At 36.4% G+C, this 25116-nt stretch overlaps 1 protein-coding gene across 12 annotated transcripts in view; it reads left to right on the top strand.

Annotated features, from left to right (window-relative positions):
- ZMYND11 (zinc finger MYND-type containing 11) overlaps positions 1 to 25116 on the top strand; it is a 122511-nt gene that overhangs the window by 34345 nt on the left and 63050 nt on the right. For 9 of the 12 annotated variants that reach the window (XM_014783711.2, XM_004425428.3, XM_004425427.3 and 6 more), the window contains exon 2: positions 8930 to 9064. In XM_014783711.2, the coding sequence (XP_014639197.1) occupies positions 8949 to 9064 (116 nt within the window). In that variant the 5' untranslated portion in view covers positions 8930 to 8948. Of the gene's footprint in view, positions 1 to 7696; positions 7851 to 8929; positions 9065 to 24138; positions 24217 to 25116 lie in introns of those variants that run through there. The other 3 variants (XM_087420890.1, XM_087420892.1, XM_087420893.1) reach the window with 3 other exon arrangements.

Here is a 25116-nt window from a genome sequence, read left to right as displayed (position 1 = left end):
AGCATAGTTGTTCCTTAGTCTTAAGACCTTACCCAACCATTTAGCATTATTATAGACTAGCTTTATTCCTTCTCCTGTTTTTTTTTTTAAATCTCAGGACTTATTGGGGAATGTATTCAATCAGTAAGTGTTTGTTTATACTTTGTGATAAAAATTGTTAAAGGCCAGCCCGGTGGCTTAGTGGTTAAGTTCCCAGGCCCTGCTTCAGCAGCCCGGGGTTTGTGGGTTTGGATCCTGGGTGCGGGCCTACACACCACTCATCAAGCCATGCTATGGCAGCGTCCCACATACAAAATAGAGGAAGATTGGCACGGATGTTAGCTCAGGGACAGTCTTCCTCAAGCAGAAAGAAGAAGATTGGCAACAGATGTTAGCTCAGGGGACAGTCTTTCTTACCAAAAAAAAAAAAATTTGTTAAGGACATAAGGTAGGTTTCAAATATGGCCTGCTTTCAAAAAAACTGCTAAGATTGGGCAGATAATAACTCACGTATGAAATAATTATAAAGCAGTCAGTGACAACATGAAATTAATTATAACTTTTATACATGTAGCTTATTATAATAGTGGAATACAGCTTAATAATTATAACTTTAATAACAACTAATAACGAAACAAGCTATTGTAAATAAAATTGTGCGATACTAACAAAAGACCAAACACCTCAAAGGAACTATTGCTAGTATAGATAAGAATTTAATAAATGATTAGGAATGTATCACATTTCATTAGAGAAGAAGGAGATCCTCTTTGGGAAAACCTATATTTTCGTCTAGTGTCATATTCAAAAAGTAATTCTACAGGGGCCGGCCCGGTGGCGCAAGCGGTTAAGTGCGCGTGCTCTGCTGTGGCGGCCCAGGGTTCGCCGGTTTGGATCCCGCGCGCACACCGACACACCGCTTGGCAAGCCATGCTGTGGCGGCGTCCCATATAAAGTGGAGGAAGATGGGCACAGATGTTAGCCCAGGGCCAGTCTTCCTCAGCAAAAAGAGGAGGATTGGCAGATGTTAGCTCAGGGCCGATCTTCCTCACACACACAAAAAAAGTAATTCTACAGTTTCTGGTTGGGCATGTCAGATGCTTGGAAGTTGCCACTCTATCCTAATAACAAGTAAAAAGCTGAACAACTGAAAAATCAACAGATCTACTGAGGTCCATGAGAGAAGTGAGGCCACAGGTCAAACTGCCACCACAAAAATTGGAGAAACAGAAATGCAGGTAGAATCACAGCTTACTGGAGCAAAAGCCCACCAGCAGAAACCTCCGCAGGAACCAGTGCTGGGTAAGAAAACCTGATTGTGATTGGCAGATTGCTGGAGGCTTAGGGTGGACAAGTCTGAGTTAGAGCTCTAGGGGACCCAGTCATAGGGATCCCACGCTCACTTTTGTGAGGTTTACCTCTAGGAGCTCTACCAGGTCCTCATAGTGAATATTAGGGAAAAAAATCCCCTCATGATTCCTTCAGGGGGAGGGGAAAAAGAACTATTTTAGATACACCAGAGCATTTTGTTCTTCTTAATAAGGTCAGCCGTCAGGTCAGCCCTCAAGAGAAACTATTTTACTAGAGCCTAACCTGCTGAGTTTTATCAAAGCCTGACTGACCTGAGGAAGGGAAATACCCGCACCAGCCCCCTCTAGCCATCTTGTCCCACCCAATGGGGGAAATGAAAACTGAGAAGCACTTGTGAAGTTCACAGTGCAAGGGCACAGCTCAACAAAACTCTGAGACCTAATCATAGGACTGTAGAAAGCATCTGCTCCCACGCCTTACTGCTGCATTACTGAAGGCCTACTTGCTGCAGATACTCAAAGGCAAAAACACAGTTTGAAGAAACTGAATAAGCATCTGAACCTAAGTCAGTAGGGCAGGGATGTTGGAATATCGGAACAGGAATTTTTAAAAAACTGATTAATATGCTAAGAACTTTAATGGAAAAAGACAATGTGCAAGATTAGATGAGTAATGTCAGCAGACAAATGGAAATTCTAAGAAAGATCAGAAAAATGCTAGAGAGCAAACACACTAATAGAAATGAAGAATGCCTTTGATGGGCTCGTTAGTAGACTCGACACATCTGAGGAAGGACTCTGAACTTGAGGATATGACAGTAGAAACTTTCAAAACTTTTAAAACTCAACATGAGGAAAATGAACAACGTGATTTAAAAATGAGCAAAAGGGGGCTGGCCCCGTGGCCTAGTGGTTCAGCATGCTCTGCTTTGGCGGCCCGGGTTCAGTTCCCAGGTGCGGACCTACACTGCTCGTCGGTGGCCATGCTGTGGCAGTGACCCACGTACAAAATAGAGGAAGATTGGCACAGATGTCAGGGCGGATCTTCCTCAAGCTAAAAGAGGATAATTGGCAGTAGATGTTAGCTCAGGGCAAATTTTCCTCAGCAAAAAAAAAAAAAAAAAATGAGCAAAAGACTTGAACTGACACCTCACCAAAAATGGTAAACATAGAAAGTAAGCATATGAAAAGATGTTCAACATCATGTGTCATTAGAGAATTGCAAATTAAAACAACATCGATTTACTATATATCTATTAGAATGGCTGAAATCCAAACCATTGACAACACTGATTGCTGTAGAAGATGTGGAGCAACAGGAACTCTCATTCATTGCTGGTGGGAATGCAAAATGGTACAGCCACTTTGGAAGACAGTTTGGCAGTTTCTTATAAAACTAAACATACTCTTACCATACAATCCAGCAGTTGTATTCCTTGGTCTTTACCACCCTAAGAAGCTGAAAACTTACACACAAAAGCCTGCACAGGGATGTTTGTAGCAGCTTTATTCATAATTGGCAAAACGTGGAAGCAACCAAGATGTCCTTTAGTCAGTGAATGGATAAATAAAGTAAGGGGCATCCAGACAGTGGAACATTACTCAGTGCTAAAAAGAAACGAGCTATCAAGCCATGACAAGGCCTGAAGCAACCTTAAATGCGTATTACTAAGTGAAAGAAGCCAATTTGAAAAGGCTACATAGATCCTATGTGATTCCAACTATGTGACATTCTGGAAAGGCAGAACGATGGAGACAGTAAAAAGATTAGTGGTGGCCAGGGATTGAGGGGAGGAAGAGATGAATAGGGGGGTGCAGAGGATTTTTAGGACAGTGAAATTATTTGTATAACACTTTAATGGTGTATACTTCTCTTTATACATATGTGAAAACCCATAGAATATACAACACTAAGAGTGAACCCCAAGGTAAACTGTGGACTCTGGGTAATAATGGTCTGTAGGTTCATTGGTTATAACAAATGTGCCCTCTGGTTTGGGATGTTTATAATGGGGGAGGTTGTGGGTGCAGGGACGTGGGACTCTGTATTTTCTGATGAATTTTGCTGTGAACCTAAAACTGTTCTAAAAAATAATGTTTATTAATACTTTTTAAAAAGTTATTCCCAGACAGATTAAGAAGTCAATATTTTAAAAAATTATAAAAAAACAGAGGAAAATACAATTGAATATTTTTCTGACCTGAGTGTGAAAGGAGTTCTAATCATAAAAGCTATCATAAAGGAATACATAGCTAGATTTCAGTATAATTTCACTTAATGTTTACTAAAAGACAAACAGAAAAGTACTTTATGAATAACCTTAATATATAAAGAAATTAATATGTAAGTGGGAAAATGGTATGACTAGACTATCAGTAAAAAGTAATCTAAAATTGCTAATAGACTTTGGGAAAATTTCAACCTAACCTAAGTAGCAAAGAAATGCATGTTATACAATGAGATTAATTTTTAAATTTTATGTAATATTTGAGGTAAATACTTCAAAATACTTATTTATATTTATATTAGGCAACATAATAGTAAAACAGACTTGAACCCATCACCAAAAGTAAAATCAGAAGATGTTTGGTGCTATGTACTCTCCCAGCGTGTTCCTCCTTGATGCAGTCTCTTCTCCCTGCCACCAGCTGTTCTCTGATCTCCTATCATGTTTATCATTTCCTTGCAATAAAAAGTTTTCCCACGTATGTATTTGTCACCAAGTAATGCATTGTTTAAGTTTTCTTATTTTTAAGTTTTTCCTGACTTGCTTTCTCTTTCATTCTTTTTTTTTCTGTTTGTAGCATTTGTGTGATGTAAAACAAGATACTTGTATAGATGGAAGAGATTGCATTAAATCTGGATTTGTAGTGATAGAGAGTATCAGTATCACCTGGGGCCTTGCCAAAGTTATTTGGACCAATTGACACCGATTAGGATTGCTAGTATCAAAAAACCAGAAAATTATAAGTGTTGATGAGAATGTGGAGAAATTGGAACCCTTGTGCACTATTGGTGAGAATGTAAGATGGTGCAGCCACTGTGGAAAACAATATAGTGGTTCCTTAAAAAATTAAAAATAGAATTTACCATATGATTCAGCAACTCCACTTCTGGGGCTATACCCCCAAAAACTGAAAGCAGGGTCTCGAAGAGATATTTGTATACCCATTCATAGCAGCATTATTGACAATAGCTAAAACGTGAAAGTAACCCAAGTGTCCATCCACAGATGAAAGAATAAGCAAAATGTGGTGTATACATGCAGTGGAATATTATTCAGCCTTAAAAAGGAAGAAAATTCTGCAGTATGCTACAGTATGCATATTGAGGACATTATGCTAAGTGAAATATGTCAGTCACAAAAGGGCAAATATTATATGATTTCACTTCTGTGAGGTACTTAAAGTAGTCATGATTGTCAAGACAAAGTATAATGGTGGTTACCAGGGGCAGGGAGAGTGGGGAATGGGGAGTTAGTGATTAATGGGTATGGAGTTTCACTTTTACGAGGTGAAATGAGTTATGAGGATGGATGATGGTTGCACAACAATGTGAATGTATTTAATACCACTGAACTGTACTTGTAAAAATGGTTAAGATGGGGGCTGGCCCGGTGGCATAGTGGTTAGGTTGGCACACTCTGCTTCGGTGGTCCAGGGTTCGCAGGTTCAGATCCCGGGTGTGGACCTATGCACCGCTTATCAAGCCATGCTGTGACAGGCGTCCCATGTATAAAGTAGAGGAAGATGGGCACAGATGTTAGCACGGGGCCAATCTTCCTCAGCAAAAAGAGGAAGATTGGCAACAGATGTTAGCTCAGAGATGATCTTCAAAAAAAAAGGAAAAAATAGTTAAGATGGCAATTTTATGTTATGTGTATTTTACCACAATAAAAGAAATAGGGAAAAAAAATTTACTGGGAACTTTTGGTTTTATATTTTTATTTTTTAAACTATAGCCCTCTTGAGAATCTCTGCCCAAAGGAGCTACTGTTCCTGAAGGGAGTCTATCAAATTCCTCAGATGTGTTAGAGCCAAAAAAAGATTGAGGCTTATATTAAATATCTCTACAAGTCTTCTGATCTTTCTTTTTGATGTCTTAATCTTTGATATAACATAAAGGATGGCTTACTCTGGGACTCTGTTGTTTATATAACATAGCTGGAATAGTTGAATTTCATAATTCCATATCAAAAGTTTATCATGTTCATAACTATGTTAGGCACCTTGAAAGATAGATGAAAAATAAACAAGACGTGTCCTTTCCTTCTTGAATTAATGGCTTCTTTTGAGGAATTTATAATTATTTGTACAAGGCAATAAATTTCTGCCTGATGTATAAACAAATTGCAATTAGAATACCCGGGAGAGTGAGTTTGATTGAGTTGATTCTGGGAGAAAGGGCTGGTCAGGAACAAGTGCACTGGGGTGAGTCCCAGAAAGAACAACGAAAATTTTAACAATTAATAAAGGGACGGAAGGGAACATTCTAGGCAGAGAGAACTGTTTATGCAAAGGGATAGAGGTATGAAGTTTTTGGACATATTTAGGAATTTTGAGTACTTCAGTTATACAGTATACATTCAGGAAAGAATGGACTGAAAAGTTTGATTTGGCCACATCAATGCAGACTTTAAATGATAAGCTGTCTGTACAGAGGATCTAAGAAACTCGTTTTCTAAGATTTTCCTTTTTATTGACAAACACCCAAATTGCTATCCTTGTCTTATATGAAGCCACATTATGAATCATATTTACTAGATATTGGAAGGATTTTTGTCTGTTTTGCTTATTGCTGTATTCCCAGAGCATAGAAGAGGGCCTGACATATAACAAGCATGCCTGAAATATGTTAAATGAATGAATGATTTTAGATTTCATAGGAAAGGAGAATTCAATGGTTGTACTTTAAAAAGATCTTGTCCTGACAGGTCAGGTTGTTTTGGGTACTTGTATAACGTGCCTTAGGCTTCATTGTATTTGCCTTACTTGGGCTGCATTCTTTGGGCTTGGGCTCCTATAGCTATGAGCATCTTCTTTACGGTGCACCTTTTTTACAGGGCATGTCTACCTGTGTGACTTGGTTCAGGTAGATCTCAAAAATCTGTAGTTTTAACTTTACATCTGTTTTCTTGAAATGTAGCATTGGTTAATTCTTTAATCTTGATTTTAACCATTTCTAGGAATTAAGACATCACTTTTAGAGTTTCTGCTACTAGTCCCCACTATATTCTTCTTGTTGTTATATAGTTATGTTTACTATTTACTTAGGTATTATTTTTAAATGTTGGCTTTGCTTTTATGTATTTTATGTAGTTCTGAATAAATTATTCTTAACTTTACATATATGTATTTTGAAAAAATATTTTATAAGTTGAATTATATGTTAACTGTGTACCTGTTTCTGTTCTTTAATGTTTGCTCTAGGGATTATAATATGCCCCCTCAATTTACCGTAGTCCTTGAATTAATATAATACCACTTCACGTCAACTGTAAGAATTTACAATGATACACTTACTGCCCCTTCCCCTCCTTAGTGCAATTTCCTTGTCATCTGTTTTACTTCTACATATGTTATAAACCTGATGATACCTAACAATTATTTTTATCTTTGCTTTAAACAACCAGTTATCTTATAAAGAAATTAAGACGTTTTCTCTTATCTTTTCTCACATATTTACTATTTTTGGGGTGTTACCTAAGCTAGTGTCTCCCTTGTCTGGCTTTTCACAGCAGAGAGTTTGGACCATTTATGTCATATATGACTTTACAATTAGTAGTTCCATGTATATGTCAAATTTCCTCTGTCAGTTTTAGGTTATGTTCTGGTAGAGACTACAGTGTGTACATTTTTAAATACTTCATTGTGTCTAGCACAGTGCCTTACACAAGAAAGGAAACTATTTTTTTAAGTATGTAAGAATGACTGAAATTTTGTTCTTTTATGTGAGTATTTGTATAATCTGACAAGTTGTATTATTATAGTTCACCATTAGATGTCACTAACATATTTTATGTTCTCACCAATAAATATAATGCTTATCAAATTTGGAAAGTTGGCACTCCTGTACAATTGCACATAAACTGAGAAATTCATTTTAAAGTGGCTGCTTTCTAAAACAGACACATTCATAAATTATCATTGTAATTTTTATTATCTTTTAGTTATATGTCTAAGTTTATACCGAACCAACTGATTTTCCCTAAGTTTTCTTTAAAACTTGAATGCTGGCATTTTATTTTATTTTTTTATTTTTGGATTATTCTCTCTGTGGGGCAAAGTTTGGAACTATTATAAGTAGTAGCAGGAAGAGGTAGGATGTTCAGGAATCCTAAAACATGTTCAAAATTCTTCTGTTAGTGTGATTCTGAAAAACACCTTCTTATTCCAGGAGCCTAACGACAGGTTCACCGGAAGTGAGTCTCTAGATGAGCTTTGATGGCAGCTGCTGGTTTTACTTGGGTTTGTCAGAGAAGGAGGGAGAACTGACATAGAGGTAGAGAAAAATGTGATTCACGAGGCTGCAGTCATGGAACACAGTATGAAGTGATGAGAGTGAGTTTCCCTCACTCTTTCTCTTCCCTTAAAAGATAGAAAAGGTCAGCTCAAGGAGACTTCAGCCCTCCCAGAAGGTTTAATGTTTACCTGATGCCTGAGATCCTCAGCATCCGAGCCTGTGTGCTTTAGGGATCAGGTGTCTCAGTGGCCGAGGACATCCCTAACAGTCAGTTCCCTCCCCGAGTCAAGAGTCCCCGTGTGCAGGTGGCCTCTTCCTGCAGGGCCATCGATCACCAGACCTGCAGACTGTAACCTTGTGTTTTTCCTCAGTCTTGCCAGGACACAGCTAGTGGCCATTTTCCTCAGTTCACTTAGGATATTGAAATTTGAGTAAAATAGCAATGTTGTTTCTTAAAAATGTAATGAACAACTAACACCTAATCCAAGCATGTGAACATTTCTGATCTGGGTCCACCCATGTCATCCTCTGGTATACCAACCCCCAGCCTTTCACACCTAGCCAGAAATAACTGTCTTACATTTTCCGTTAATGGTTTTATTTAAAAAAAAAAAGAATGTTGTTTCATTTATCAATATGTCTATATAAAATTGAAATTTTTAAACCATGAGTATAGTAAACTAAAGTACCAAAGAATCAGGGCATTTAAATTCCTTTTTGTATTAATCTGTCAAATTATGCACAGTGTAATACCAAAAAATGAAATATTATGTTGTAATATTTTTGCTTTAGAATAAAATTTAAAGGTATATTTTTTTTGATATATTGGCATAAGGTGGCCACTTGTCCTTCTTGGGAAGACCTTTTCAACTTTTTGGTCTTAAAATGTCATTCTTCATGAAGTAATGAAGTGAGTGATAATTTTAGTGAAGTAATTGGTGATGTAGATGTTAGAAGTTAAAATGTCATTCTTCATGAAGTCATGAAGTGAATGATAATTTTTATGAAGTAGTTGGTGATGTAGATGGTAGAAAATAAAAAGTTGGCCATACTACCTGCTATGTCAGTGTACTCACCAGTAATCAAGAGGTGCTGAATAGTGTTACTCATTTACATTGATAATAATTCATTTTGTAATTCATGCTTTTTTTCCTTATGTTTTTGTGTATCCCTACAGCTAAAGCAGTAAACAGGTCATGGCACGTTTAACAAAAAGACGACAGGCGGATACAAAAGCTATCCAGCATCTTTGGGCAGCCATTGAGATTATACGAAACCAGAAGCAAATTGCCAACATTGACCGTATTACAAAGTAAGTAAACTTAAACAAAAATATCCCTGTGAAATTTCTTGTAATATGTTGGGGAAAAAAGGTCCCCAAATAACTTATTTATTATGCTAAACAACATATGTTAACAAAGTGCCAGTCACTCTTTGCCTTGCAGAAGTATGTAATTGTTAGAAAAACAAATGCAGAAACATACACAAGCAACTTGTGTTTAGAGGTTTTATAAATAAATATTAGATAAGTAAAATATCAGTGTGTACTATTTATAATAGTTTTTTAGTTGTCAAAAATATTTTTTAACTCTTGGAAAAAATCTTTAAGTGTTTTATTAAGAAGGCTTTTAGTTAATCACTTGCTTTTATGTAAACTTTCTGCAGTCTACTGTTCATTATCCATTTTAATATAGGACAAGCATGGTTTATATAGTAAATAACATCTTATGAGTTCATAGTGCACTAACCAAGAACTTTTAACAATTTCATTCCATATTTTAGAAGTTATATTAAATAAATCTTCAGTTAAAAAAAGAAAGTTCTTTTTTCTTTAGTTTCCAATGCTATCTTGGTAGACTAAGATTTAGGATAGAAAAAAATCAGACTACTTTATGAATACTCTATTTACATGTTATATACTAATTATAAGGGCGTCTCCAAATAGAACTTGATTTTGTTTTGTTATATTTGTTTCTCTGGGTATTTTTGAAGGAATAAAGCTAAATTGACCTTTTTTTTTTTTTTTTTTTGTGAGGGAGATCAGCCCTGAGCTAACATCCGTGCCAATCCTCCCCTTTTTGCCAAGGAAGACCAGCTCTGAGCCAACGTCCATTGCCAGTCCTCCTCCCTTTATTTTTTCTTCCCCAAAGCCCCAGTAGATAGCTGCACGTCATAGTTGCACATCCTTCCAGTCACTGCACGTGGGACGCGGCCTCAGCGTGGCCGGAGCAGCGGTGCCTCGGTGCGCGCCCGGGATCTGAACCCGGGCTGCCAGTAGCGGAGCGCACGCACTTAACCGCTAAGCCACCGGGCCGGCCCCTAAATTGATCTTTTTTAAATGTTTGAATATTTTTTGGTAATTTAGGTATAATTTCTTTGTAGTTATTCCTCCCACACATTCTTGAGTTGCTATCTGTAAAAGTGGAAAACAGATGATTTACAAAGGCTCATTTAGTTAAATGCTTATGCTTTGCCCTTATTAATAAGTAAAAAAATTGAGTACCGTATATTTTAGCCCCTTACCGATATTCTGATAGAGAAGATTACAAAGGTTACTTAAGAGGGAAGGGACAGGAGAAAGAGAAAGGAATGATGCTGTGTGTTGCTCTAACTCTGTATTTACCCTTTGAATATTTTAAAGTTGCCCATGTACACCTCCTGGATCCTGTAGGCTAATGGAAGAAAAAAGTAGGTAACACCTATGTGGAATATAAGAATAAAATAAATAGTACATAATTAAGTTACTTTATTATGTTTCTAAATAAAGCAAATAATTTGAGGTATGGTAACTAAATACAAGCTACAGTGAGGTGATATTGGTATAAGCATGTTTTTTAAAAACCTCAAAGATTAAAAAGCTATAAGTATTTACCTAGGGTTGGGATTTTTTTAAAAAACCATAGTTTATAACAAAATTACTTACGGAAGAATATGGAAATAAAATACTGTTCTTTGGATTTAATTTTTTAAATTAAAGTCATTTAAGCTGACTAAACTATTTCAATTACTTCTTTCTAACCCATAGAATCTTTCTCTAAAGGCCTTGGGGACATTCTCTAGGAAGCTATGGGACTCTCCCAGTGTGAGTTTGGCCGTCAAGGTGGCTGTTAGATTAGATTGTAGCAGCCTGCTAACGTGGGAGTCAGAGCATTAACCCCCACAGTAGTGGGTGCAGGTGTCTTTTGGATGATCATAAATCTGTGTGTGTATACATGTGTATACATGTTAATTTATAGTAAAAGATACAGAGGTTGTTAACAGGATTGCATACCTCTTCTCATTTTGCCTTCTGGATTATTAATAAGCATTCTCTTTTCCCCTTTCTTCATCAGTACAGCCTTAAGGGTACCAAGGTTTATTTTTCTTCATGTCCTAAGGCTCATTAAGATAAATATGAATAAATTTATTTACCTATCAAATAGTCATTGTTTTATCAGAATCATCTAAAGATGAAAACGAACTAAGAAAATCAGAGGGTGAGTGAATGGTTTCCAGTGTTTCTTCTGCCTCTTTTTATCTGAGAGTATGTCATATTCCTTTTTATTACAAGAATGTACTTCATAGCATCCTGTACTTTTTTCATAACATTAGTCACATATGTAGTTATTTCCCTGCCAGACCATCAGCCCCAAGAAGAAGCTGTGCAGACAGTTGCCTAGCCCAGTGCCTTGGCTTCTCAGTAGTGTTAATGTCCTTGCTCCTTACCCTTGCCAAGGTAAGTTAGGAATAAGCATTGGACCATGACAGGAAGTCAGATCTTTTGCTTTAAAGCTTAATATTCCTATTCTGTATTCTAAATAGGTAAATACTTTTCAAGCCTTAGATTAATTTTAAATCAAGTTGCTCTGCTTAATTACAGCCAGGTCTGAACATAGAGGTATCTTTTAATCTTTACAAAGATCTTAAGTTACTGAAGGCTGTAGTAGAGTTATTGTAAAGAATGCATATGTAGTCATTAAGTTTCATTCTATATTATGACTAGTGAGTGAGTCCATTATAAAAATAAAAGCTACATAGCTTCAGTCACACATTAAAAGTTTTGGGCTTTGGGGTCGTGGTTCTTTATAATATTCGGAAGCCTGGCACACCCTAAACACTGTAGTTTACTTCTGTGTAATGTTTTAGTTCTGCTTGTTTTAGTTTGATATGTCTTTTAAGTCACTTTTAATCTATAGGTTTCTCATTCATCTTTTTTTGTTGTCTTCCTTTGCAATTTATTTATTGAAGAAACTGATTCCTTTACTCTGTGGTTTTCCATAGTCTGGTTTCTGCCGATTGCATCCGTGTGGTGTACTTTAATCTATTGCTCATTCCCCTTCATTTCATGGAAATTGATAGTTGATCCAGAGGCTTGGGAGTGGGGTGAGACTCCCTCATAGGTGGTGATGTGTTCTGCTCTCCGGAGGCCATAATGTCTGTTGTTTCTCATCTGGTGGGGTTAGTAGCCTTGATGCACAGTGGCTAAATCCAGTCGTTCTTTAAGGATTGCAAAATGGTGATAATCTAATTTTATCTTTCCTTTTTTTTTTATTTTATTTTATTTTATTTTTTTATTGATGTTTTAATGGTTTCTAACATTGTGAAATTTTGGGTTGTACATTTTTGTTTGTCCATCACCCCATATATGACTCCCTTCACCCCTTGTGCCCACCCCCCACCCCCACTGCCCGGGTAACCACAGTCCAGTTTTCTCTGTCCATGTGTTGGTTTATATTCCACATATGAGTGAGATCATACAGTGTTTGTCTTTCTCTTTCTGGCTTATTTCACTTAACATAATACGCTCCAGGCCCATCCATGTTGTTGCAAATGGGACGATTTTGTCTTTTTTTATGGCTGAGTAGTATTCCATTGTATATATATACCACATTTTCTTAATCCAATCGTCAGTCGAGGGACACTTAGGTTGCTTCCACTTCTTGGCTATGGTGAATAATGCTGCAATGAACATAGGGGTGCATAAGCCTCTTTGGATTGTTGATTTCAGGTGCGTTGGATAGATTCCCAGTAGTGGGATGGCTGGATCATAGGGCATCTCTATTTTTAATTCTTTGAGGAATCTCCATACCGTTTTCCATAGAGGCTGCACCAATTTGCATTCCCACCAGCTGTGTATGAGGGTTCCTGTTTCTCCACATCCTCTCCAACATTTGTTGTTTTTTGTCTTGGTGATTATAGCCATTCTAACGGGCGTGAGGTGGTATCTTAGTGTTGTTTTGATTTGCATTTCCCTGATGATTAGTGATGTTGAGCATCTTTTCATGTGCCTATTGGCCATCTGTATATCTTCCTTGGAGAAGTGTCTGTTCATTTCCTCTGCCCATTTTTTGATCGGGTTGTTTGTTTTTTTGTTGTTCAATTGTGTGAGTTCTTTATATATTATGGAGATCAACCCCTTGTCAGATGTGTGTTTTGCCAATATTCTCTCCCAGCTGGTTGGTTGTTTGTTCATCTTGATTCTGGTTTCATTTGTCTTATAAAAGCTCTTTAATCTGATAAAGTCCCACTTGTTTATTTTTTCTTTAGTTTCCCTAGTCTGGGTAGGCATGTCATCCGAAAAGATTCCTTTAAAACCAATGTCAAATAGTGTGTTGCCTATATTTTCTTCTATGAGTTTTATAGTTTCAGGTCTCACCTTCAGGTCTTTGATCCATTTTGAGTTAATTTTTGTGAATGGCGATAGCACATGGTCCACTTTCATTCTTTTGCATGTGGCTGTCCAGTTTTCCCAACACCATTTATTGAAGAGACTTTCCTTTCTCCATTGCATGTTCTTAGCACCTTTGTCGAAAATTAGCTGTCCGTATATGTGTGGTTTTATTTCTGGGCTTTCGATTCTGTTCCATTGATCTGTGTGTCTGTTTTTGTAGCAGTACCATGCTGTTTTGATTACTATTGCTTTGTAGTATGTTTTGAAGTCAGGAATTGTGATGCCTCCTGCTTTGTTCTTTTTCTTTAGGATTTCTTTAGCTATTCGGGGTCTTTTGTTGCCCCATATAAATTTTAGTATTCTTTTTTCTATTTCTGTGAAGAATGTCATTGGGATTCTGATTGGGATTGCATTGAATCTGTAGATTGCTTTAGGTAATGTAGACATTTTAACTATGTTTATTCTTCCAATCCACGTGCATGGGATATCTTTCTATTTCTTTATGTCATCGTGGATTTCCCTCAATAATGTCTTGTAGTTCTCATTGTATAGGTCCTTCACCTCCTTGGTAAGATTTATTCCTAGGTATTTTATTCTTTTTGATGCAATTGTAAATGGTATTATCTTTTTGAGCTCTCTTTCTGTTAGTTCATTATTAGCATATAGAAATGCAACTGATTTTTGTAGATTGATTTTGTACCCTGCAACTTTGCTGTAGTTGTTGATTGTTTCTAACAGTTTTCCAACAGATTCTTTAGGGTTTTCTATATATACAATCATGTCATCTGCAAATAGTGAGAGTTTCACTTCTTCGTTACCTATTTGGATTCCTTTTATTCCTTTTTCTTGCCTAATTGCTCTGGCCAGAACCTCCAGTACTATGTTGAACAGGAGTGGTGAGAGTGGGCAGCCCTGCCTCGTTCCTGTTCTCAGAGGGATGGCTTTCAGTCTTTCCCCGTTGAGTATGATGTTAGCTGTGGGTTTGTCATATATGGCCTTTATTATGTTGAGGTACTTTCCTTCTATTCCCATTTTATTGAGAGTTTTTATCATAAATGGATGTTGTATCTTGTCAAAAGCCTTCTCTGCGTCTATTGAGACGATCATGTGGTTTTTATTCTTTGTTTTGTTGATGTGATGTATCACGTTGATTGATTTGCGGATGTTGAACCATCCCTGCGTCTCTGGTATAAATCCCACTTGATCATGGTGTATGATCTTTTTAATATATTGTTGTATTTGGTTTGCCAATATTTTGTTGAGGATTTTTGCATCAATGTTCATCAGCGATATTGGCCTGTAATTTTCTTTCTTTGTATTGTCTTTGTCTGGTTTTGGTATCAGGGTGATGTTGGCCTCATATAATGATTCAGGAAGTGTTCCATCTTCCTCTATTTTTTGGAATAGTTTGAGGAGGATGGGTATTAAATCTTCTTTGAATGTTTGGTAAAATTCACTGGAGAAGCCATCTGGTCCTGGACTTTTATTTTTTGGGAGGTTTTTGATTACTATTTCAACCTCTTTACTTGTTATTGGTTTATTCAGATTCTCCATTTCTTCTTGGTTCAATTTTGGGAGGTTGTATAAGTCTAAGAATTTATCCATTTCTTCTAGATTGTCCAATTTGTTGGCATATAATTTCTCATAGTATTCTCTTATAATCCTCTGTATTTCCATGGTATCCGTTGTAATTTCTCCTCTTTCATTTCTGATTTTATTTACTTGAGCCTTTTCTCTTTTTTTCTTAGTAAGCCTGGCTAAGGGTTTGTCTATTTTGTTTATCTTCTCAAAGAACCAACTCTTTGTTTCATTAATCCTTTCTACTGTTTTTTTTGTCTCAATATCATTTATTTCTGCTCTGATTTTTATTATTTCTCTCCTTCTGCTGGCTTTGCGCTTTGTTTGTTCTTCTTTTTCTAGTTCTGTTAGGTGTAATTTAAGGTTGCCTCTTAGGGCTTTTTCTTGTTTGTTAAGGTGGGCTTGTATCGCTGTGAGTTTCCCTCTCAGGACCGCTTTGGCTGCATCCCATATGGTTTGATATGGCATGTTATCATTTTCGTTTGTTTCCAGATAGTTTATGATTTCTCCTTTAATTTCATCAATGATCCATTGGTTGTTCAGTAGCATGTTGTTTAATCTCCACATTTTTGTCACTTTCCCAGTTTTTTTTTCCTGGTTCATTTCCAGTTTCATAGCCTTATGGTCTGAAAAGATGCTTGTTATGATTTCAATCTTCTTAAATTTCTTGAGGCTTGCTTTGTTTCCCAACATATGGTCTATCCTAGAGAATGTTCCATGCGCGCTTGAGAAGAATGTGTAGTTAGCTGTTTTTGGGTGGAGTGCTCTGTATATGTCTACTAGGTCCATCTCGTGCAGTTTTTCATGTAAGTCTAATATTTCTTTATTAACTTTTTGTCTGGATGATCTATCCATTGCTGTAAGTGGGGTGTTAAGATCCCCTACTATTATTGTGTTGTTGTTGATTTCTCCTTTTAGGTTTGTTAATAGTTGTTTTATGTACATTGGTGCTCCTATGTTGGGTGCATATATATTTATAAGTGATATGTCGTCTTGATGGAGTGTCCCTTTTATCATTATATATTTCCCTTCTTTGTCTTTCTTAACCTGTTTTATCTTGAAGTCTACTTTGTCTCATATGAGTATGGCAACACCTGCTTTCTTTTGTTTGCCATTAGCTTGGAGTATTGTCTTCCATCCTTTCACTCTGAGCCTGTGCTTGTCTTTAGTGCTAAGATGTGTTTCCTGAAGGCAGCATATTGTTGGGTCTTGATTTTTAATCCATCCTGCCACTCTGTATCTTTTGATTGGAGAGTTCAATCCATTTACATTTAGGGTAATTATTGAAATGTGAGGGCTGAATGTTGCTGTTTTGTCACTTATTTTCTGGTTCTTTTGCATTTCCTTTGTTTCTTGTCCCATTTGTTTTGGACTGCCAATTCAGTTTGGTTGTTCTGTCTTATGATTCTTCTAGTTTTCTCTTTGTTTATCATATGTGGTTTTGCTTTGATTATTTGTTTAGTGGTTACCTTGAGGTTTGGGCAAAAAATCTTGTGTATGAGATAGTCCATTATCTGATAGCCTCCTATTTCCTTATACTAAGTCAATTCAATCACTTTCCTCTTCCCCTTCTAAGTTGCTCTTGTTATACCTTATTCTATCTTGTGTTGTGGCTGTGTGTTTACAGTGATGAGGTTAAATTTATTTTTGGTGAATTTCTTCCTTTGATCTTTGAGTTTAGTATTTAAGTGGTTGCTAACCTATTCCGGTAAAGATCTACTATTTCTCTGATTTTGTCTACCTACTTTTCTCCTTACTCCAAGCTTTGTGTTCCCTTTTTCTTCTTTTTTTCAGGCCTGAGGGCCTTCTTGAGTATTTCTTGTAGTGGGGGTCTCGTGGCCATGAACTCCCTTAGCTTTTGTTTATCTGGGAGAGTTACTATTTCTCCATCATATTTGAAGGATATTTTTGCTGGATAGAGTATTCTTGGCTGAAAGTTTTTGTCTTTTAGTATTTTGAATATATCATTCCAGTCTCTTCTAGCCTGAAAAGTTTCTGTTGAGAAATCCGCTGAGAGCCTGATGGGAGTTCCTTTGTACGTTATGTTTTGTTTTTGTCTAGCTGCCCTTAATATTGTTTCTTTGTCGTTGACCCTGGCTAGCCTTACCACTAGGTGTCGTGGTGAAGGCCTTTGTCTGTTAATATATATAGGTGTCCTGTTGGCTTCGCTTACTGGTATTTCCTGCTCCTTCCCCAGATTTGGGAAATTTTCACCTATTATTTCCTTGAATAGGCTCTCTGTTCCTCTTTCCCTCTCCTCTCCCTCAGGAATACCTATAATTCTTATGTTACATTTTCTAATAGAGTCAGATATTTCTCGGAGTCTTTCTTCATTTCTTTTTAGTCTTAGTTCTCTCTCTTCTTCCATCTGGAGTATATCTGTATTCCTATCCTCTAAAGTACTAATTCTTTCCTCCATATTGTCAGCTCTGTTCTTTAAAGATTCCAGATTCTCCTTTATCTCCTCCATTGTGTTCTTAATCTCCATCAGCACTGATTGGTTTTTCTTTATGATTTCAATCTCTTTTGTGAAGAAACTCCTAATCTCATTGAGTTGTTTGTCTGTGTTGTCTCGTATTTCGTTGAGTGTTTTTATGATAGCTATTTTGAAATCTCTGTCATTTAGTTTATGGATTTCTGTGTCTTCGGGGTTGATTTCTGGGTGCTTGTCATTTTGTTTCTGGTCTGGTGATTTCATATATTTTTGCATTGTGGTTCCTGTGTTGGTTTTGATTTTCCTCATCCTGGAAGTCTCTGGTTGCAATTTCCACCTGCCGCCACTGTCTGGTGGTAAAGGGCTGTGTAGTCTATATCTTTCCTTTTTTTAACTGGAATACTTCTATAAAGATATAAACTTCCCATCACATACTGTTTGGTTACCCTGTGGTATGGTTCATGTCAGAAAAGTAGAATAACTGTTTCTTTTCCTTTACTTACCAGTTTTCAAAATAGCATCCATTTATGGTAACCAATTAGTTTTTTTAAAATGTCATTTGGAATTCATGCATTTAAATATATTTGGTATATTTCAATCCATTTCTGACATAATTCTTATTGAAGCTCAAATTTTCCCGTCTTTGACTGGTCGGAACTTCTTGAGGTTGGCTCTTGGAGTTCCTTTCTCCTTTCTGATACAGCAGGGCTTTTCAGGCTCCTCTTGTATATGCCCTTCCTCAGATCTCTCCAAGGGGCTCTGGTTTCTTTCAGTTAGAAATTGTATTTCAGGGGTGCTTTCTTGCCCTTAGTGTGCTCATTGCTGCTAGAGTGGTCTCTCTTTCTAGGCCTTTTAGTGGACAGAGTTAGGAAATATATTACTTGAATTTATGGCCACTGAGTTTTACTTAAATCTTCTATCTAAAATCTTTATCTCTTTTCTTTCACAGTAAGGATCATGGTTTTCAAGGACATCGTGAATGATAACATTTTAGAATCTCATATAATTACTCAGTTATTTTATCCAACATGATATACCAAGTTATTTGAGAATAATACCACCAACAGTATAACCAATAATGTGTTTCATGGAAACCACATAATTGCTTTATCCGTTGTTTTTAAACAATTGGACTGATTGTAAACTCTAAGACAATATAGCAATTACATATTATACTTTCTTCCTTACGACTGCCATTTATTCTTACAAGTATGTATGTATTTTATGCTTACCACTAGTCCTTATGTTGATATCTGAAGTTCATTCTCTAGTAGATTCTTTTTTTTCTTTTTTCTGTTTTATTGAGATATAATTGACATATAACGTATTGTATTAGTTTAATGTGTACAACACAATGACTTGATACATGTATGTATTGCAAAATGATCACCACAAGTTTAGTTAACATCTGTCACCTCAGGTAGTTACGCATTTTTTTTCTTGTGATGAGAACTTTTAAGATTTAATCTCTTAGCAACTTTCAGACATACAGTACAGTATTATTAACTATAGTCACAATGCTGTACATTATATCCCCATGACTTACTTATCTTATAACTGGAAGTTTGTAGCTTTTGACTTCCTTCACTCATTTTGCCCACCCCACCCCCCACCTCTGGCAAACGCCAATCTGTTCTCTGTATCCATGAGTTTGGTTTTTTAAATTTCACATATAAATGAGATCATACAGTAGTTGTCTTTCTCTGTCTGATTTATTTCACTTACCATAATGCCCTCAAGGTCCATCCACATTGTCACAAAATGACAGGATTTCCTTCTTTTTTATGGCTGAAGAATAATTCCATTGTATATGTGTGTGTATATATACACCATAATTTCTTTATCCATTCATCCATGGATGGACATTTAGGTTGTTTTCATGTCTTGGCTCTCGTAAATAATGCTGCTATGAATGTGGGGGTGCACATATCTTTTTTGCGTGTGTGAGGAAGATTGGCTCTGAGCTAACGTCTGTGCCCATCTTCCTCTATTTTGTATATGGGATGCCGCCACACATGGCTTGATGAGCAGCGCATCAGTCCGTGCCCTGGATTCGAACCTGCGAACCCCAGGCCGCCAAAGTAGAGCGCACGAACTTAACCACTGTGCCACTGGACCAGCCCCTGCAGATATCTTTTTGAGACAGTGATTTTATTTCCTTTGGATGTATACCCAGAAGTGGAATTGCTGGATTATGTGGTAGTTCTATTGTTAATTTTTTGAGGAACCTCCATACTGTTTTCTGTAGTATGTTTTCAGCACCATCTAGTAGTTCTTAATCAAGACTTCATGGGTACAAATTTTTGAGTTCTTGTATGTTAGTAACAGTCTTACTGGTCTGCAGCCTTTTTACTTAAAAGCTAATTTGGCTGGATATAAAATCCTTAGCTTATATTTTCTTTCTTTGGGATTCTTATGCAGTCATGTGCCACATAACGACATTTCAGTCAGCAACAGACCATATATATGATGGTGGTCCCATAAGATTAGTACCATATAACCTAGGTATGTAATAGGCTATACCATCTAGGTTGATGTAAGTACACCCTGTGATGTTCACACAATGACAAAATCCCCTAACACACACATTTCTCAGAACGTATGCCCGTCGTTAGACAACGTATGACTGTTATGTATATATATAATGCATTGCTGTCAAAGACTTTGATGACAACTTGATTTTCTTTATGTTATGACTTTATCTTTTTGCCTAGATTCACAAAGATGATTTTTTTCCTTTTTCTTTAAAGTCTGGTAATTTTATTATGGGTCTCAATGTTGGTCATTCTAGATTGTTTTTCTTGGGTATACAGTGTCCCTTTAATAGGTACTTTGAAATCATGAAAATTTTACTTAAAAAAATTATATATATATCATATAAGTAATTATTATTATGTTAGTATTTTATTATATACACACACTTGTTTAGTTTTTATTAATTAGGGCCTTCTCTTATACTATGTTGGATCTTCTTTTCCTATCTTCTGTATTTGTAATTTGCTATTGAATTCTTGTCATCTTTTTTTTTTTTTTAGACTTTATTTGTTAAAGAACAGTTTTAGGTTTACAAAAAAATTGAGAGGAAAGTACAGAGATTCCCATATATGTCCTGCCCCCACACATGCATAGCCTCCCTCACTATCAAGGTCACTCACCAGGTGGTACATGTTTTACCAAGGATGAACCTACATTGACACATCATCACCCAAAGTCGGTAGTTTACCTTAGGGTTCAGTCTTGGTGTTGTACGGTCTATGGGTTTAGACAATGTATAATGACATGTATCCATCATTATAGTATCATACAGAGTATTTTCACTGCCCTAAAATTCCTCTGTGCTCCATCCATTCGTCCCTCCCTTCCCCCAGTCCCTGGCAACCACTGATGTTTTCACTGTCTCCGTAGTTTTGCCTTTTCCAGAATGTCACGTAGTTGGAATCATACAGTATGTAGCCTTTTCGGATTGGCTTCTTTCACTTAGTAATATGCATCTTTTTTTTTTTTTTTTTTTAAAGATTTTATTTATTTATTTTTCCCCCAAAGCCCCAGTACATAGTTGTGTGTCATAGCTGCACATCCTTCTAGTTGCTGTATGTGGGATGCGGCCTCAGCATGGCTGGAGGAGTGGTGCCTCGGTGCGCACCCGGGATCCGAACCCGGGCCGCCGGCAGCGGAGAGCACGCACTTAACCGCTAAGCCACGGGGCCGGCCCAGTAATATGCATCTTATTAGGATTCCTCCATGCCTTTTCATGGCTTGATAGCTCATTTCTTTTTAGTGCTGAATAATACTCCATTGTCTGGATGGACCACGGTTGTTTGTCCGTTCACCTACTGAAGGACATCGTGGTTGCTTCCAAGTTTTGTCAATTATGAATAAAGCTTCTGTATATATTTTATTTTTTAATATTTTCCTTCTTTGCAACTTCTATTTATGACGTTTTCTGTATTCGCTTTTGTGTACCTTCTAATTTAGACTTCACTTCTGAAGTGGTTTTTTGCATTTACTTCTAATGTTTAACTCTTTTCTGAGTTGTTCTAATTCTGATTTATATCTTTCCTATGTCTTATGTCATTTTCTTAATATCTTTTCTCATGTTTTGAAATAGTAGTTATAGTTTTCATCTGTCTTGTGGGCATATCTCTCGGACATACTTTCATCGTACGGATGTTATTTTCCTTAGCCACAGTCCTTTCATGTTGGTCATTTTGATGTGAAATCGATTTTCCTGAAATTGTATCATGGAAAGGTGGTTCAGGATAGATTTTCTAGATTGATGGCTCTAAGCTCCTCCTTGTGTCACTTTTTTTTTATGAAGTGCTAAAAATATGGCCTCATATTACACATTATTTCCTGCTTTTTCTTTACTTACTTCCCCACCACTTTTTTCTGGAACCACCCTTTGTTTCGTACCCATTGCCCTTACATTGAAGATCCTTTTGACTTGACTCCAGTAGTGTTGGATACTTTTATTACTAGCGATTTCTCTACAGTATGAGGCTCTGTCCTGGAAGGGAGCTTTGGCTGACTAATTTTGAGCGTTCATAGGGCCCATTATGCTCTAGCTCCTTAAAACTTTGCCGTGAATTCATGAATTACCATGAATCACCTGCAAGTGCGAGTGTGTAAAATCCTAAACAGTTTCAGCTGCTGTTCTCAAATTGGCCCACTGTACTTTCCAATTACTATCTGTTGGCTTTGTATCCTCTTATACTCCCTTCCATTAGATACATTAGATACAGTATCTAATGTATAGATAAGAGGGACTGTAGGGTACAAGTCCCTCTGCTTGTCCTATACAGGTGTCAGTAACAATTGGGATTGTAGCTCTTGGAGATTCGTCCTCACCTGCTTCAATTTTGGGATTCGTGGGGATTCCTCATCACTCAATTTTGTTGTTTATGTTGTCCAAGGGTAGAGTTTTTTGTTTGTTTCTTTGCTAACTCTTCTAGTAACTCTGAAATAGAGGTTTGGGACAGATTGAAAACTGTTACCATCTTCCCAGCTCACAGCAGACCTGTGATTTTTCTTAAAAAAAAAAGGATAGTTGCTAAAGGTACTGGATATTTTCTGAAATCCAAAAGCAGAGCTAAAAGCAATAAAAATTCCTTCTAGAAGAAGCAAATCCAAGGAACATTCTTCATGTTTGTGTATAACACTAAACACATCAGAATCTACAGCAGTATCATCTTCAAACATGGGATTGTTACAATATTAAGATTCATGTTGTAATTTAAAAAGAAATTCCATGAGTAGAAGCCTCAGATCCTCAAAGTTAATTGAACATTTAGAGACTAATAATAATTTCCTTATCTTGGTAGCAAAATAGACTTTTTCTGTGTTGCCGGTGTTTTCTTCCACCTAATCTGATGGTATCTAACTTTCAGGTATCATATCAATAGGCTCCTATTGGTTGTCACTACACACCTTCCTACGAAAGAGTCCTGAGTCTTTTTTACTACTTTCTTTTAATTTTCCTTTTTTTTTAAACTGCTAGTGTTCTGCTTAGAAAAATAGTATAAACGATACTATAAATTAGAGAATCGCTGCTGAGATTTATTGAATATTTCAAGTATTTAAAAACTATAACTAAAAGAAACGTTTTTAACAAGTTCTGTTATTTGGGGATGGAGAGTATTTTTACAAAAAGAGTCAATTCAAAATCAAAATACACATATGGGATTAAGTTTGATTTTTAATTATCGGTTAAGCTGTCCTGATTTAAAAGCTCGTGTTTATAAAATTGATTTAATGATAATATAAAATTCCATAGATATCTTCATTTGGGAGCTAAATAAGCACAAATAAATTTTCGCCTCTCAGTAAAAACATTTTACATTTTTAGAAACTGAATGGTGTTTTGTGATGTTTCATCATCATAAAATTGGAACAAGTGAGTCATTTTATCATAAAAAAGAAAATACAGGAATGCAGTTTAGATGAAGATAAGCATAGGCAAGAGTAGCTTCTCTTTTCGTTTATAAGCTATAAATGCTAAATTATAAGTAGCCCATATGAATTCATTAATTTTATGAACTTTGGATAGGTGTCTTGAAATGAAAGCTTTGAAATATTTGATTACTTATGCTTAAGATCATGATGTTAGCCCTCATTTTACAGTTTTTAAAGCAAAGGAGCTTTAAAAGAGCAAAGAGATGAAGAATCATATGACAATAAAATCAGTAACAAAAATGAAATTTAAACTTTCAATCCCGGAGATTCACAATATGTTTCATAACTCATTGTCATATTATTTTTCTAAATGTCACCTATATTTTAGTATTCAATAGAAATAAGTTACATATATCACTTCCTTTTCCTCTTTAAACCAAACAAATTATTCACATCTGATTTGGTTAATTATAACATGGCATTAGAGTTTCATAAGTATTCTGAGTAATAGTTACGAGATAATTTGAAGACATGCTTTGATGAAGGTATGGATTTCATACCAGTCTCCACCAGCATCATGAGCGAGTTAGTGTCATCGTTTTTTGTTGACTGCTGGAAAACGCAATTGAGCCTTCATGTTTGCTTCCTGTCTTGAGTAACTTGACTTTGTGTTTCTAGAGGTGGTCACATTTGTGACTAGCATGATTAGACTAACATTAGATTGGTAGGCTAGTCTTATCAAGTTAATGTTTCAGATTAGGGCATCAATTAATTACGTGTATTGCTTACTTTAGGGTCAAACCCCAGTTAGAAAATGTGACCTCTGACCTCTTGTGACATGTTTGGCATTGAAATTTCTGAGTTCTCCTGGAGTTCTTCCTGTCACTACAGACAGACATAAGCCCAAACTGTAAGTCTTCTTTGTGTGTAGGTTGCCTTTGAAATTGTAACTAGGTACACATTATTTCTTCCTTTATTTATTACAACTTAATTTTATGAAACCCATCATTTCTAGGAACTGTTTACTTAAGTTATAACTTTGCTTTGTCTCTGTTGATTTCTGTTCCCTCACTAGATTTATTGTAGAGGAGGAAAATGGCCATTGCCTAAGTTACTTCTTTGGAAATAAGTTAGTTTTAAAAAACTACCAGTTAATATGCTGTATATGTAATCCTAAGAATTCTTCACAGAATTACTGACTATATTCTCATTTCATTCTACATTGATTTATTCTTTCTTATGTATCTTCTTATGGTAGCAGATTGGCAGGTACACTTTACCACTGTTACCATTATTATTTTATTTTACATAATAACAATCTTACAGAAAAAGTAACTGATTCTGAATAACCATAATCCATAGTGGGTTTCTTCCAGTATGCCAGATTCTTAAGGCACTCATCTTGGCTGGGATTGTTGTCTAGCTGTTTTCATGTTTGACATTTCTCTGCAGTTCTATGAAGGAAACATAACAGACAAGGCACAGAAAAGTTTAAATAGCCATTGAAGAATAAAACAGTAGTACCAAAAAATAGGAGAGCTGTCACAGACAGAAAATGGCTCAGCCCCACGTGGGTGGGATGTCTTAATTAGTAACACTACAGGCCTTATTTGAGGGGGTCACTGTGCGAGTCAGGAAGGCCTCGTAAAGGGTATGGAATTAGTCGGGCCTTGAAAGTTAGATGGGATTCAGTGAGGCAGAGAGGAGAGTCAAAGCAGAGGGCCTGTAGGGTTTTAAGGGAAAGGGGATAAAAAGGCAGAGAGAGCCAGACTAGGAAGGCCTTTAATGCCAGCATTGAGATTTTTATCCT

This window comes from Ceratotherium simum, chromosome 32, assembly GCF_057802395.1.
Source record: "Ceratotherium simum simum isolate JZ-2026a chromosome 32, ASM5780239v1, whole genome shotgun sequence".
Taxonomy (NCBI): domain Eukaryota; kingdom Metazoa; phylum Chordata; class Mammalia; order Perissodactyla; family Rhinocerotidae; genus Ceratotherium; species Ceratotherium simum.
This window is presented reverse-complemented; position numbering and strand designations above follow the sequence as displayed.